Source organism: Euphorbia lathyris, chromosome 7 (genome assembly GCF_963576675.1).
Source record: "Euphorbia lathyris chromosome 7, ddEupLath1.1, whole genome shotgun sequence".
In the NCBI taxonomy this organism is placed as follows: Eukaryota; Viridiplantae; Streptophyta; class Magnoliopsida; order Malpighiales; family Euphorbiaceae; genus Euphorbia; species Euphorbia lathyris.
In genome coordinates, this window is record NC_088916.1 from 47128521 (window position 1) to 47145447 (window position 16927).

At 33.6% G+C, this 16927-nt stretch overlaps 2 protein-coding genes, 1 non-coding gene and 1 pseudogene across 8 annotated transcripts; 2 read left to right on the forward strand and 2 right to left on the reverse strand.

Moving 5' to 3' along the window:
- On the forward strand, positions 1 to 4195 carry LOC136234749 (zinc finger CCCH domain-containing protein 14-like). Of its 6 annotated transcripts, none has more exons than XR_010691458.1 (7): positions 1 to 264; positions 379 to 1077; positions 1340 to 1533; positions 2799 to 2883; positions 3122 to 3264; positions 3974 to 4011; positions 4096 to 4195. XR_010691458.1 is itself a non-coding variant. In XM_066024221.1 (5 exons), exons 2-5 carry the CDS (start codon positions 403 to 405, stop codon positions 3176 to 3178), a joined length of 1011 nt encoding a protein of 336 aa, XP_065880293.1. In that variant the 5' UTR covers positions 1 to 264; positions 379 to 402; the 3' UTR covers positions 3179 to 3316. The 6 variants fall into 6 exon arrangements, 2 of the variants coding, with proteins under 2 accessions (XP_065880293.1, XP_065880294.1); XR_010691460.1 differs by having other exon boundaries at positions 3142 to 3264; XR_010691459.1 differs by lacking the exon at positions 3974 to 4011 and having other exon boundaries at positions 4096 to 4190.
- A 62-nt stretch (positions 4196 to 4257) lies between these two features.
- Positions 4258 to 9427, reverse strand: LOC136234748 (cytochrome P450 81Q32-like; annotated as a pseudogene).
- Positions 9428 to 9534: 107 nt separating this feature from the next.
- Positions 9535 to 9608, forward strand: TRNAR-UCG (transfer RNA arginine (anticodon UCG)). Its single transcript has one exon. It is a non-coding gene; the product is annotated as a tRNA-Arg (tRNA).
- Positions 9609 to 14082: 4474 nt separating this feature from the next.
- Positions 14083 to 16700, reverse strand: LOC136234710 (cytochrome P450 81C13-like). The gene is made up of 2 exons (XM_066024185.1): positions 15693 to 16700; positions 14083 to 14748 (listed from the first exon to the last, which is right to left on the reverse strand). The coding sequence occupies exons 1-2, from the start codon at positions 16599 to 16601 to the stop codon at positions 14119 to 14121; spliced, it is 1539 nt and encodes a 512-aa protein (XP_065880257.1). The 5' UTR covers positions 16602 to 16700; the 3' UTR covers positions 14083 to 14118.
- Between the last annotated feature and the right edge of the window lie 227 nt (positions 16701 to 16927).

A 16927-nucleotide genomic window follows, 5' to 3' on the forward strand; every position in this document is an offset into this window, starting at 1 on the left:
TGTTTTTCTCAACAGTTTTTCATTGGCCTGCTTTGGCGGGAAGCAAAGATTTCACTATTCCATCAAGAGTTGGGAGATTTTCTAGTGTATTTCAGCCATTTGAGATATTTCCACTTATCCAATACGTCCACGTGTTCAGTTCCTCTTTTATAACCACTGATCTGAAAAGTTTCTTAAATTTTTTCTATCGTACATACACACCCACTGGATCACTTGTGTACCTTCCCCAATCTGCCATTTCTGGTTCTCTATCTCGCTTTTCAGGTAATCAATACACTCTTGCTCTGTTTTCCTTTTCGATTTTCTTCTGACGCATAAGTATCAGATTTGTATTTTTTCGCCTTAATTATTTTAATCTGAACTTTGTTTTCTGAGCAGTTACATTTCCAATTATCGCCGACTATGGAGAGAAGCGCGTCTCCAACCATGGACCCGAAATCGGCTTCTACTCCGTCATCAATCTCGCCGTCGCTTGATTTATCTCCGCCTGCCGATCACCATACTGAACAGTTTGCTTCCTCTTTCACTTCACTATACCATTCGATTTTCCCGCCAAAATCTTCTTCCTCTCCAGACTCCTTTTCCTTCTCTTTTACGCCTTCTACCTCGTCCCCATCCTCGGCCGCATTAACGGATGACTTTGACACCGAGCACCGTCTTAATCAGGTTCGACTTGACACCGACCACCGTCTTAATCAGGCTCGACTTGTTTTGGAGTTCCAAGAGCTTACAGATTATTACGAGCTCTCTCTAGCTCGCCTCCAATCTCTCACCAAAGAGATTGAGTTGCTTCGCCAAGAAAATGTTGATCTCAGATTAGCAAACAGCAAGCTACTCAAGCTTCTCAATATCTATTCTCACGCAGCTATTCCACGCCGCTTTAACAGCCATGAGATTGTGGAGCCAAACAGGATCGAAAAGAGGAATCCAGAAAAGGTAACGGTGCCAAAAAGCATTTCTGTCCGCTCTAGTGGTTATCTCAAGGTGAATCGAGCTAGTGCAAGCAATGGCGGCCAGTGTACTTCTTCAACTCGGACACGAGTTACGAATCATCTAGATCAACTCGCCTCTGAATCGGTGAGTCTAATTTTCGTTTTGATTGGTTCCAGTAGCATTGCATTGCCAGGTCACGTGTTGTATGCTCATTCCATCCGGTAGAACCCTAACTCTGGCTAATTCTAATTATCGCGCTAGAACTTAGAGAATTGCTAATAAATGCTTTCATTTACTTGGATTCGTAGTTAACACATTGCGAGTATAAACTAGAAAAAGCACAATCTGTCATTATTCCGTCAAAACCGTGATGAAAATGCGTATTTGTTATATGTGATGTTAACAGGTGCAACCCAGAGTATGTGTGGCAGGAGGAAGCACGAGAGAGAACGCAGCGGTGGAGTTCAATGTATACAATCAAGGGATGTGGAAAACAGAGCTGTGCAACAAATGGCAGGAGACTGGTGCATGTCCATATGGCGAGAATTGTCAATTTGCGCATGGCATCAAAGAGCTGCATCCGGTCATAAGGCACCCAAGGTACAAGACACAGGTTTGCAGGATGGTTCTGGCTGGTCAAGTGTGTCCCTATGGTCACAGGTGCCACTTTCGCCACTCTCTTACCCATCAGGAGGAGCTACTGCTAATGGCCCAACGTTGAGCTGTATTTTCTCTCTATAAGAGATAAGGGCATATGTAAACATTAATTAGATTCTAAAGAGCCGTCCGTATATAAACCTACCTAATCATATACCAAGACAAGCAAATATAAAATAATAATAACAATATGAAGACTGCTAATAATCTTTTGAAAGATACATAATAATTTATAAACCGGGTAACGTCAATTGGTGAATTACGTCCGTAAGGGCTATGATAATTTGCAAGCCAAAGGAAAAACAGTGAATAATTTGATTGTTGTTTTAGGAGTATTCTTTTTCCTTGTTTTGGAATTCTTATATGGAGATGGTTGGTTATACTCGTAACAGAAAACAACCAATACTATACTACACCCAAGTTAAGGTTTGTATTCTGTAACGATGATGTTTAATTTGTTGTGAAATGCTACATCGATCTCTCTCAAATTCTTAATTTATGTTTCTCTTTCTATATACACTATAAATTATATATGTACATCTGCATTTGTGTGTGGATGAGCACAGTATATCTTTGAAACAAAATATGTAGTCATAGCTGCCAATTTTTTCCAATTTGCAGTGTTATCTTTTTTAAAAAAAAGAAAAAACATTAGAATACTCTTTAAAAAAATCCTTTGGATCGAGTTAATTAATATGATGGGATTATGACACTACAAAAAAAAAAAAGGGCTTTGGAGACACTACAATTGGAATGTTCTGCTTCTCGGGGTTAACTGCGGAACAAGTTGTTCAGCTAGCAAGGCAATTTCATGTATACATGACTACTGATGGACGTATAAGATAAAGTTCGTCATACATTCGGAAAAATCCCAGAAACTCGTATTTTTCCTCATCTCTATGCTTTATTTCCCTTTCATACAGTTTGGTTCATTGTATGAATGAAATTCCTGAAAATATAAACTTTTGTATCTGTTTGAATTATACCCAATAGTATACATTGTAATCGCATCCTATTGATATATGTTCTCCACTACACTAATAGTAAGTGTTATTTCTATAATTGAAATGTGATTCAACTGCCATAATAATTATGGACAGGACAAGTGTGACTTTTAGGATGAGTTTATAAATTATTTATTTTTTGCTTTTTGTTTAAAAAAATACATTTCATAGGATGAATGCATTAATAATTTTTCTTAATTAAAGATGCAGGGCCAAAATAAACTTTACCAAAGCTGCAAGGGATCTTACCACTCGTTTTCAGAAAGTTGATGGTGACAACTATCCTAGGGTATTAACATCTCTATATTGTGTTAAACTGTTAAACGTCAAACTAGAATCTATTAAAGTTTTTTTTTTCTGTCACTTTTATCTCCTATGAAATTCAATATCATCTATAGTAGTGTTAATTGAACAGTAAAATAGAAATTGATATGTATCATTTTCTAGAGTCGTGTTAATTTGGTTTGTATCATTTTCTAGAGTCATGTTAATTGAACAGTAAAATAGAAATTGTATCAAATTCACAGGTTTTCTTGATTGAACACAGAAATGGAAGCAGATACTCCAACTACACTGGATTCTGATGTTGGCCATTTTGTGATTGTTATTAAGAGTTGCACGTTGGTGATACAGAGTGTTTGTTGATTGTCTTGCAGTGAAGGGACCTAAGGTACATGTTCTTCTTGCAACTGAATTAAACTAGCAATAGGCTTTTGGACTTGCATTCCTGTTTAATGCTTTTATTAATAGTATTGTCATTATTATCAATCTGCACTACACCCATCTCAGCATTATGTACACGTGTATTGAATTGAAGTCTAGAAAAAATGGGTACCATTCATACTAACTTAAAAGTTTGATAGAACAAGTGATATAATTTTAGGAGTGGTTGCTCTATTCAAGTCTTACATATTCTAAAATACCCTTTGGAGTTTCTAACTTTAACTTTGGTAACAAAGAGATTACACTTCAACCACTGCTACTTGAGAAGGTCGAGAGATCTTTTGAATTTTGGGTGTAATTCGAGAATGTAACTAGTAACAAGTGTATATGGTTTAATTTTGATTTAGTTGGTTATCTTATGTGACTATTATGAAAGGGTACAATTGGATGGTTTTGACCTTATAAAGCTATGTATTTTTCACTAATTTTAACAAGTTTTTGGACCTATGCTTGTGTTTTTTCTCAAGCTATGTTTCTTTTTGCTGACCTGATACATTGAGGTGAAAGAAGGCAAATAATGCTAGTTTTTACATATATTTTGTTGTTTCACTCCAATTTTTGCTTTCTTTTTTATTGTAAACATTATGCATCATAGAGAGGTAACACTAGTTTGACTCTGTGACCTTGCATTTCTTCAACTGCTTGATGTGAGGCAGAGCACAAACGTTTCACGTTTTCTTGAAGCGATGAATAGGTATTGGTTTTTTCAAGGATTACCCGTCGACTGTTCTCTATCTGCTTGATAATTGATATTTAATGTCCCGCCTCCAATCTACAGGAGACCTCATCTCACTTCGGGTTTAAGCAGTGGCGGAGCCAAGAATTGACAGTTGGGGAGTAATTTTAGTCCGACTATTAGAAGTAATTTTTCGAAGTCCATCCCGTTAGGGCTGGACAGACTTTGTCGTTTTGGTATGTTGACTAAAAATTATAATATTTTCACATTTTTTTTATTTTCCGCTATAATTTTTTATATTTTTCATAAAATTTAATTTAGAAATTAAGTTAATTGAAACATAATAGGATAATAAGATAGTCAACAGAGGTGCATTTCAATTTTTAACCCTGTAATGTAAGTTTGAGAGCCAGACGAGATTGATTGTGTATGGGCGAGGCTTACAAAGCAGCTCCAAAGGTTGAGCTTTTGGCAAGGAAAGTCCAATAACTTCACACATATCAAGATCCTTATTATCAATCCTGCTCCATTCAAACCCCTGAATCAAAGTAGCCAACGCCATACCAATCACTCGTCTAGCCAGAACAGCACCAGGACAAGCCCTCCTGCCCACACCAAATGGAATTAACTTGTAACTTTCACCTTCTTCATCTTCAAATCTCTCCGGTATGAATGCGTCTGGCTCTACCCAAAGTTTAGGGTCTCTATGAATTGTCCATAAGTTAACAAACAACATCGACCCTTTTGGCACATTATAACCACAGACAGTGCAGTCATCAGAAGATTCATGTGGCAGTAAAAAGGGAAGTATTGGGTACAGACGAAATGTCTCGTTGATTACGTTTTGCAAATAATTTAGCTTTGATAAGTCTGCTTCTTCGAGTGGACGGTCTACTCCAATCTTGGCGTCTATCTCATCCACAACCTTCTTCATCTTTTCTGGATGGTTGAGGAGCAGAGACATTGCCCATTCCATGGTAGATGACGACGTTTCAGCTCCAGCAACCAGCATTGTCTGTACCATTTCATAACACACCAATTTTAAGTAATCTTCATATCTGTTGGTTTTTGCTGATCAAGTACTTATTTTGATTGACATCATAAACATTCGATTAATTATTATGATATATATGAAGTTTAATTAATTATAATCACACATTAAATATTTGCTTGTGATCGATGAAATACAACAATTGAACATCATAATTAAAGAATCAAGATTAAATATATTAGGACTTTTCAACTTGGTTAAACAAACTGTTTGACCTCCTAAATTTTATCAGGTGTAATTATTGTTTAGCGTAATAAACTTAGTCTGGGAATTCGTTTAATGTAACATTATTAAACTCTATTGTTGTATGTTGCCGAAAGAACAGATCTGAGTAAGTTATTGTTCATTGTAAATTAAAGAATCAAGGCTAATGATGCAATATGCCCTTGGTTGATTAGTCTCTGAATTCGTTCAATATAGACCGATTCATAGGTCGGGCTCCAGCCAGTCTAATCGAAATTTAAATTTCCCTAACTAGTATATATAAACCCAACACAATCTGTATTTTATTTACCTCGAGCTCGGACAGGGCGTAATCTGATTTAACATATAATTATTTTGTACTAAGTTTAACCAGCTCACATTTTATTTATATCGGGTTCGGATTTGGATCGGGTTTGAGCCGGGTTTAATCAAATTTGACATATAACTATTTTGTACAAGTCCAATTCAAACCCACATTTTATTAACATCGGACTCAGGCCAGGTTCAAAATTCAAATTTTCAAATCGAGTTCAACCAAACCGTAAAACTAATATATTTATATTAAAAAAATGATAGAATAATTAAAATCTAGATGTAAGTTGCAGACTAAGTATCCTAGATTTTTTTTGTTACAATTAAGTATTGGTACACTGACATGTTTGAAAAGCATGATATGATAAATTAAAATGAAAATTGCCACAAATGTAAATACAAAATAAAATATTAAAATTAGAGGGTTAGAACATTTTCTAGAAGGGCGGGCTTGGTTGGCTATAGATTTTGAAATAAATATCAAATTTAATTCATTTTATGTTCGAGCTTCTAGGTTGGACTAAAATTAAATATACACGTTCAGACGAATATATGGAAGGCAAGTTTCGGAGGACTGGACAGACCAACAAGCTAATGAATAATTCTACCTTAATGTAATAGTTATATGTTAATAGAATCAGTCCTGATTACATGCACTTTAATGAGTAAGTAGAATTTGCTCATTCACCGTTAGATATAGGCTTATTAAATCTAAGTCCCAGGATGCTTTGAATCTCCACTTTAAAATTCTAATAAGCCTAGATCTAACGGTGAATGAACAAATTTTACTTGCTCATTAAGGTGCATGTGAAAATTCCTGTAATAGAATAGATTTAGACAAATTAAAATGTGTATAAGCAGGTTTAATGTCATTAGGTCAATTTAAACAAATTTAAAGTGATATTAAGAATCTGTTTGTGTTTTAAAAAATATTAGGTAATAATTTTTCTATTGATAAATAAAATATTTTTAATGTGAAAAAATGGTGGGTAGATGATGCATGTTTTAAAAAAGTAAGAAGAAATTGAATATGCTTTAAAAAGTAATTTTCTTTATATATTTGAATCATTAGCTAATTTAAATTTGTTTTCTTGAAAGATAAATAATTTATTAGAGCAAGTTTAATGGATGTAACAAGGTTATCAAACCCGGACCGGTCCGGCCGGTCCAATCCGGTTCGACCAGAACCGGTCACAATTTCGAGCCGGTGAAAACCGTTCAAATCCCCTCGAACCGTCCGGTTCAATCATGAATCGGTTGACCCAGTATCGGTTAAGCGATTTGGTCCGGTTTGCTTTTAGGAATGTTTACTTTATAAAAAAATATATAAATTTTGATAAAGGTAGGATTCGAACCTTAGACCTTTGGTCTATAAACTCTAACACTCACCACTACACTACCATTTCACTTATGTTTATTATTAACTATTTAAGAATAAATAATAATGTTATAACTTAAATAATTTTTTTTTGATAAACATAAATAATTAAAAATATAATTTAGTATTATTTTTTCAATTTAGATAAATATCATTAAAAAAATATTATATTTTCGGGTTAAAAAAATTATTATATTTTCTCAATATTAATATAGTTTAATTAGCATTTGATTTTAAATATATACATATAAATTTTAAAAATCTAATAAATTCAAATTTAAGTTGAATTATAAAATACATATCCTATTAGCATATTTACATGCTAGTTATTAATAAAAAATAATCAGTATTAATTTTAAAAGTATATATTTTCTTTAATTTTTATATTTATTTGTCATGTTAAATTTATTAATTTGATATCATGTTTTGATACTAAATAAATGTTATTATATTAGTATAATTTTTATGAATATAGTTAATATTATACATTAAATATGAATAAAAATATAATTTGCACATGGTTTTTGAATATCGGTTGAACTCCGGTTGGATCCCGATTAAACCTAAAACCCTTAACCCTTTGTCTTTTTCGGTTGTTTGACCGCTCCGGTTTTAACAACCATGAATGTAACAATAATTAAGTGCCACATAGGCACAAGTAATATCCACAAAAACACTCCATTATAATAAAAGGATTTGATGTTTAAAAAAGTAAAATAATTTCTTAAAAAAAAATGTTTTTAATAAACAAAACAAATCTTACCGTCCTAAAATTACAAGTAAAAGGATGGCTTAAAAAAATAAAAAATAATAGTAGGATATTGTTTAAAAGTGGGAAACAGTGGTCTCTCTGCCACTAACTTGAAATTTGGATGGCTTTTGAATGTTGTATATATACACGCGCCATTTTCAGCTCTCAGGAAGTCTTCGTGGATTTCACTTTCTGCCTTTTATCTGTTTCTTTTTATTTTCAGTCCCTTACTTTTGTTGTTGCTTCAGTAAGCAACTTACTAATTTATGCAACAAACTTGTGACAATAGGTTTAGTGGATGGGTGTTACAAGTGACAAACTTGTAACACCCATTAGAGATGCTTTTAGTACCATTATTTTTACCAGATACATTAGAGGTGGATACGGTTCTTCTGTTTTTTTTTTTAGATTTTTAACTGTTATATTTAACATAAATAGATAGATAACATGATTATTTTATGTCGTATTGCAGTTATCTTGAAAGTTAAGATATGTTCAATTAAAAATTAAAAAAAAATTAATATTAACAATCTTATAATATGTTTTTTCAAAATAAAGAAACTAAACAATATTTCCGTAGAAAGATTGCAACTAATAAATTATTTACCCTTTTAACCAAAAAAATCTAAAACCAAAAAAATCTAAAAAAATATTTCTCTCGAACCCTAATTAAAATCGAGATGCGGAAAACCGAACTAAACATTTTCAAAATTCATATTTTGGGCGAATTTCATAAATATTCTTCTAGAAAGAGCAGTAGAATTATGACTTACCAGCATAACAGCTTTGATATTGATATCGGTGTATTCTCCTGGTTGTTCTTCCTGCAACCCTAACATGACATCAATCAGTGTCGTCTTCTTCTCAATTTCACCCAACAAATATTGACTCCTCATTTTCCGATGCTCATCAACAAGAGACGGAAGGAAATTATCCATTTCCTTCATTACCGTCTGCATCTTCCTCTCCGCTCCTTGAAAATCAATCCACTGTAGTACTAGAAAAAAATCATTCATACTCATCGCACTATGAGCCTCTGCAAATTTTCTCATAATATCCCGAAATCGATCTGCTTCTCTATCAACTACATCGTTTCCGTAATACTTTTTCCAGCCACCATCCTCATCATGATATTGAAAGCAAAACCAACAGATTTTGAAGACAGATTAACTCTCACCTCTTTTTCTCTTGAATCCTCATATAATTGCTTCATCAACAGCCGGGCCTCGTCTTTCCGAATAGAAGTAAACGTGGCAAGACGAGCAGAAGAGAAAATCTCTAAGGTCGCTAATCGCCTGAGGTTCCGCCATTGTTCGCAGTAGGGAGAGAATCCTATGGTTCTGTAATTGTAATTGAGGTGTTTTCCGGCGAGCAAGCGAGGGCGATTTGCGAAGATGATATCGTTTTTGGTAAAGCAGTCCTCAACAGCGGTTGGAGAGGAGACGACGAGAACCTTACGGCTCCCGAATCGGAGAAGAAAGACGTGGCCGTATTTGGAAGAGAGGTGATGAAGAGTCTGGTGAAGTGGTTGGTTCAGCAAATGGATATGGCCGATGATGGGAAAAGAAGGGAGAGATGGAGGGAAATTATTGCGTGTTATATATTTTAGTAAAATGAATTTAGATATGGGAATTAGGATGAAGAAGAGAGCTAAGCTCAACCAGTATGCAGCTTCCATCTCTTCAGCTTGGAAGGTTGAGGAAATTAGGCTGTCGGCTTGGGTTTAATTTATCAGCGATTGGAAGATAATGGCAAATTGGAAATCTCCGATAAGAACAAGACTTTATTTCACTCTTTTTATGGAATCCGTATTAAATAACGTTTGTACACTGTGAATACATTAAAGACCGCATAGCGCAGTGGATTAGCGCGTTTGACTTCGGATCAAAAGGTCGTGGGTTCGACTCCCACTGTGGTCGATCTTTTTCTAATTTTTGCTTAAACTGATAACGCTGAAATTACAAAATAACCCCTCTAGTTTCATAGCTGGGGTGGGAGAGAAAGGAAGGACGCCAACAAATTTGTCCAGGTCGAAGCACAATAAAACAACCTAATAAATTACACATTATTCTCCAAATATAATAATGGAGCGTCATTAATTTTTAACATCAAACACCAAAATTTGAATATAATTTTATTCGAAGATGAAGTGAGAGAACACCTTACTAATAACGAAAAAAATACCACTTTAAATGAAAATAAAAACAAAATTAAATGTTAATAATATAGTGAAATAATATTATTATATGTCTCCATTTTGAGTTAACAAAAGCGTCTGGAATAATAGGAGTCGTTAAATTCAACTAAACATAAATATCATCCTTTTTTTGACAGATGAACTAACAAGAGAGAGTTTTCAAATCCAACTGAGATCACGTACGGCAAAATTCTCATAGAATTAAGGTAATCTAAAAATAACTATTTCCTTTGTTCCATAATAGATATTATTTTAGAATTTTTTTTCCGTAATACATCATGTTTTTTTTTTACCAAATATGCCTTTATTTAAATTGATTTTTTATTTTAGGAATATATAAAAATTTATTAGTTGATACAATTAATACAAGGATAACAAAATCTTTTATTTAAAATTAATTATATTTATTAATTATTTTGCATTAACTTTAAAAGAAATCCATTGTGGAACAAATAAAGTATAACACAATGTACTTAAAATTACGTGTCATCTGTCTTTTAAGGAGTCTATGGACAGAGATATCATATAAATGCACCTAGAAATCTCCAATTAAGGTACATACGCACATTATTTGCAATTACTCTCAATTGCTTAGTATGTCACCTTGAATTTTGCTAACTTAGACGTCGAAGTGAGATCGTCTGTGAACGGTCTCGCTCTAACTATCTTTTTGTCAGGCACCAGAAAGATCATCTCAGTCACCAGAGTATTGTCTTATAGAATCTCTCGTATCAAATGTCAAACTCATTTAAATATACGTAAATTATACCGATGGCTACTAAAATTTAAAGTTTGTTTTAAAATGGTCATTAAACTTTATTTTCTTTCAATAAAAGCATTAAAATTTTATTTCTATTTCAATAAAATCGTTTCAATCAATTAAAAAAAAAGTCATCAAAATAGTAAAAGATAACCACATAAAAAGGACTAACTTTTATATATAATATACCAATCATATTATAGGAAAAAAAACTTTCACCTAGTGAAGCACGTGGAAAGAAAGTGGAACTATTGAATGATCACATCAACTTTCACCTTATTCGACCGTACGCCACTTGAAGTTCGTGGCAGGAAAAGCGTCATTTTCACAATTGGTGGTTTTCTCCCTCGTGGTTTTCCTACCACCATTTTCCTTTCTTCCCTTTCACTGGCTGGTCACCCTCTGACTGAACCTCTTTCCTCTTCATCTGTCTCATCCAAACCAGTGTCTACAAGGGTCGAATCCTTGAGGATAGTGTATAACACTTACTTCACCAGAACACTCAGCAAACCAATAGACCTTAGCCACGCGAAAGCAGGTGCAAAAAAGACCAACATATTTAAACAGAGTAAAGGAGAATGGACTGACCTTACTCTCTTTGTAGTCAATGGCTCAAAGGAAACAACGACGACGACACTCTTGATTGACAACTCCTTTACAAAGAATGATGATTTGATCCCTCCTTGCTAAGCACTGTTCTTTCTTCTTGCTCTTAGAGAAAATTTAAAATAGGCAAAATTTTATTGCCAGACAAATTTTCTCCTTACTGTGGGAAGATGAAGAGTCATACTAATTATTACCATTTATTGCAAACTCGATCCACATGTCATTCTGACACAACAGTCATTTTTTACCTCTTAATGACATGATTTTTACAAGCATGCTTCATCAAGAGGTAACAATAAACTTTAGCGTTTAAAATGACACGTAACACTCACATAGGTTACTTATAACCAAGCATAATGGTGGGTGCACTCCTGTTACCGATGTCAGCCATTGCACTCTGTTTTCCTCTCCGGACCTCTAATCAAATGGTTTGATTGCCAATGTTAGGTGGAGAGCGACTAATTGATGAAGAATATGGGCCAATGGACCAAGTCAATCCATTTCATCCCTTTTCGCACGTCCAAAGGGCGAGCCCAACAGGAAACAAGTCCACTTAGCCGCAGCACAAGGGTAGTAGGGACATTGAACCCCTACAAATAGTAAGATCTCGTTTATGGTAGAGGACCTGAAACCCTCTCTCTCTCTCTCTCTCTCTCTCTCTCTTACTCTCGTTGGTCACTAGTCTTTTGCTATCTCTGTCTAGTACTAACTTGACTGTCAGAGTGCTTTCAGAGGGGGCGATACCAGCACACGAGAAGGCCAACAGAAGAATAGTAATCCAAAATCTCACATCTCCATTATGTATTTAATTCAACTGTTTCAAATGAATTGTTACATTTTATTATCGATATCTAAATATCTAAATTGGTAAACTCCTTTAAACGTTAAGCCTACATTAGTGTTATTTTTTTTACGTAAAGTTCATATTAATACTTTTTAAAAAACTTTAGAGTATAGTACCTTGTATTTTTTTTTTTTTTTTTGTAAAAAGTAAGATAGTCATTAATTGAATTAGATTCAAACTTGAATCCAAGGAAAATGATAGGATAAGATAGGATCATAGTTGGTGGAGAAGTCGTGTAGAAAAAATTGGAGGGTTGAAAGAGGTGGAAATTCCTGGAAAACTACAATGGAAAGAAAAACTAGAAGGACCTGGAATTAAAATGGACTTATTTAAACCAGTTCAAAATTGGTAAGTTAAGCTATTCCATAAAAAAAAGAGTCTCCCATGGTGTTGGCTTAGGCCCATTTGATATTGTACAAATATTACATAAAAATCATATTAGTTATAAAAATTACAATTACATCATATCACAAAACTTAATTCTAACTATGTCATTATTTTATAAAAATCATAAATAAATATATTTTATACCCTAATTTATAAATTTTAAACCTTAATTCATAAATTCTAACCCTAATGCTCCTAATTTATAAATCTTGATCCTTAAAATATATTAAAAATTGTGATTTTTCTGATTTGATATAATTCAACTAATAATTTGACATAATTGTAAATAATTTATAAAAACGGTATTTTCATATAAATTTCCTTTAAAAAAAAACTAAGAAGATGTTGGTTATATTTTTCTCTTTCCGTTTTTTCATTTTTAAGAAGAGAGTTTTAGAAAAACAATTTTTTCAACAACAAACAACAATCCGTAACAGTAAACAACAAGTAAACCAAATGAACACTAATAATTGTTTGATAAGTACGTGAAATTTTGAAAGTAAAAAATAAATAAATATATATAATACAAGTTCCTTTTTAAATGTTTCTTCATTAACCTTTGAATTTATTTAAATTAACGTATTTAATTTACTTAAACTAATCTATTAGTTTTTAAATTTGCTTAATATGATTTATAAATTCTTAAACTTACTTAAATGTATGTACATTTAACTTGTCCAAAAATTCCACTCATCCAGAATTTAAAGAGTTATTGTTATCATTTGAAGTAAATATCTAAACAAATCTAGACAAGTAATAAAATGTTCCCAGATACTGTTAATTTATTCCATCAATTCATGGTAAAAAGTCTTGTGGTACTTTGAATTTTGTAGCGAATCCACTAATCAGAATGAGCTATATAGCCATCAAAATGCTGAATTTTCAAATTCAAAGGTCATTATCATGATTTGATTCCGGTTTAGTTTGAACTTTGAAGATCATGGTCCCCCCATACCATTTTGAAACGAAACTCTCAATGATCCCATTAAAATATCCAGAATGAGACAAAGAGTTAAATGCTACAACATGTTTTGAAAACCGGACCAGACCGGCCGGTCAAACCGGTCGAACCGCAAACCAGTCAAGTGTCTGGTCCGGTTTTAACTATACAGGTTTAACTATATCAGACCGCATCAAACCAGGATTGAACCGCGAACCGATATTGAACTAGGGAACCGGATTGAACCTGATTTTTGCCATTTGTTGAAAAAAAATATTGAATTAAAGAAAAAGCTAAAAAATTAGACAGCAGAACAACCTATTTAATTTTAATTTAATTTATTGTGTTAAACTATGAGTTTGATTTTAGATGTGTGAATTTTTAATTAATGTGTTAAATTAAGAATTGGCTATAATGTGTTAATTTTTATATTATTTGTATACATTTTAAATTTTTAATTAATATGTTAACTTAAGAATTGTTTATTATATGTATGAAATTTTTAATTTTATGTTTAATGAAAAATGATTATATATATATATATATATATATATATATATATATATATATATAGTTATCCGGTTGAACTAGTCTGGTTCAACCGGTTAAACCTATTGAATCTTGAACCAATTGTCTCACCGGTTCAACGTCCGGTCCGGTTTTCAAAACATTAACAATGAATAGCTTCAGTTGATTTAAAGTTGGGAAAGAAGTTGAACCAACTCCGGGACTGGAGTGCACAAAGCAGACAAAGGCTTAGCCTTAGAAAGAGAAATTCCAAAATGGACAGCCATGTCCACTTTATCCAACCCATCTTTCTCATTAATCTCCCAATTGAAGCACTGAATAAGTGCACCCAATGCCAGTGACACCATGCGAATTCCCATACCAGCACCAGGACAAGCTCTCCTCCCCATCCCAAATGGAATATACTTTGACCCAACTTGCTCCCCTATATCTCCTTCAAATCTCTCTGGCTTGAACTCATTTGGATCCTCCCAAACATTGGGATCTCTATGCATGCTCCATACGTTCACCAATAGCATTGTGCCTTTTTGAACCTCATACCCTCCAACTGTGCATGTTTCAGATGAGAAATGAGGTAATAAAAGAGGGCCTGGAGGGTATAATCTCAGTGTCTCGTTTACTACACACCTTAGGTAGGGAAGCTTCGTAAGATCCAAATCATTTAGTAAATGGTCATTTCCAACATATTTGGCAATCTCTGCTTTCAGTTTTTGCATTACTTGTGGATGGTTCAGCAGAAGTGACATTGCCCATTCTACACTCACTGCTGATGTCTCCACTCCCGCAACAAACATCATCTGTACCATAAATTTGATTGTCAATGTTGGTTTCAAAGTATTCAAAAATCTAAGCAATAAGGTATCAAAATGGACTTAAGTTATTGTGGAAGTCCCAATTTAAACAAAATAACACCAATTTAACTACAATGTCAATGAAATGGTGTAACTATAACCTTCTCTAATTATCTCAGAGAAGAAAATATTAAAATGTTACAGTGTAATTAACACAATTCCATAAAGTGCTGGTATTAAATTAATATAATTTTATAAACATTGAGATTAAATTGGTGTTATTTTATATGTCAGTTCAAATTTACACTTCCCTAATATTTTCAAGATCATTTTGTCACCTTATCCAAAACCTAAATAATTAGTTAATAGATTTTATAGACAAACTACAATGAAAAGCTTATGAGTGAGTGACAGTAGGATGGAAGGGTTGACCAATGAGCGGATTTAAAGAATGACAATAAATTGAATTCCACATAGCATTTGAGTTATATCAGTGAAGTATGTTTTCTCTATTGCATTTTAAAAAATAATCAAAACTAACTACACATCCATTCTCCATGTATGATCTATTGGTTGTTAGACAAACTACAACATACAAGTAAAACGGAAATTACACTTATGACCTTTCAATTTTATTATTGCTTTCATTATGGTCCCCAAAAAGTGAAAAAATTTAAAAATTAAAGTTGTTTCGAAACATATTTCCTCTAGAATCACAGTTTTTGAGTTTTCAAATAATCATTTTATAAGCTTTCACTCTAAACAACCATTTCTCCTCTTCTAACTAAAAACAACTAAACGAATTCAATCCCAAAATATTGAATTAATGGAGGATTTTGATGAACAGTAACTATAAAATGGCTCATTATGTTAATAAAAGTTCTAGCCTTATAATGTTGGATTTTGAAGTTAAAAAAGACTACTATAAGGGGAAAGTATGGTATTCTTACCACCATTATACTTTTGATAACTTCATCGCTGTAGTATTCCGGTTCTAGTTGTTGCAGAGCAAGAAGAGTTTCAATCACTGACATCCTCTCTTTCAATTCTGATATTTTGGAATTGCAGCACTTAAATCGAACTTCATCCAACAAATTTTGTAAATAATCATCTCTCAACTTCTGCATCTTTATCATGCTCTTCTCTATTCCTCTGAACCCAATTAACCTCAAGATTGGGACAAAATCACAAATATTCAGTGAGAGAATCGGAAAGAATCTCTCTTTGAAATCTCGAAATAACTGCTTCTCCACCTCTGTATCCTCATCTTCCTCCTCCACACAACGCTTTCCAGCAGCGATTCTCATAATTATATTACACATTAGAAGAGAAATCAGATGTTTCATATCCACCTTTTGCTTCCCACCACCTCCGGAGATTTTAAATAGTCGGCGGAGAAGGCTATGAACTTCCTCCTCACGAATAGCACAAGTCCTCTGAAGGCTCTTGGAAGAAAACATCTCAACAACAGTAAGACGGCGCAGGCTTCTCCAAAGATCGCCGTAGGAAGCCCAAACGTAGGTCACATAGTTGTAGGTGAAATGGTCCCCTGACATAGACTTCGGCCGATTGGCGAATATGACGTCGTTTTTGGCTAAACATTCTTCGACAGCAGATGGTGAAGAAACTACAAGAACCGGCCTGCAACCAAACTTTAGGGATATGATTTGACCAAATTGTGATAAGAGAGTTTCCAGAGCTAGGGGTAGCGGAAGTGATTTATTGAGAAGATGCAGGTGGCCAATAATTGGAAGAGCAAAAGGACTAGGAGGTAATTTTTGCTTCCGATGGAAAAAGATATTGTAAAGTAACCAAATGATGAAGAAGAAGAAACCCAAGTGAAAAAACAAGGTTTCCATTGAAAGGAAGGATAGATTTCCACCGGCGAAGGCTTATTTCTCTCTTATTGTATTTTCTGGTGGTGAAGCGTTGATTCCGATTGGCCCACAACATGTCTCCGTCGTTAGCTTTGAAATTAATGTATTGTATACTATACTATACTCCTTTTATCTTCACAATAAAGACCTAAACTTTGACACTAGTGTTTTTTTTACAAGAAAATTTTATCATTTCAGCGGTGAGGTGAGGTGAGGTGAGTCTAGTTTTAATTTAACTACAAGTCATTAGAAAGGTTGGAAAATTTACAGCAATTTAAGTCCAAAATGGTGGGGTGGGGAGAGTGAGG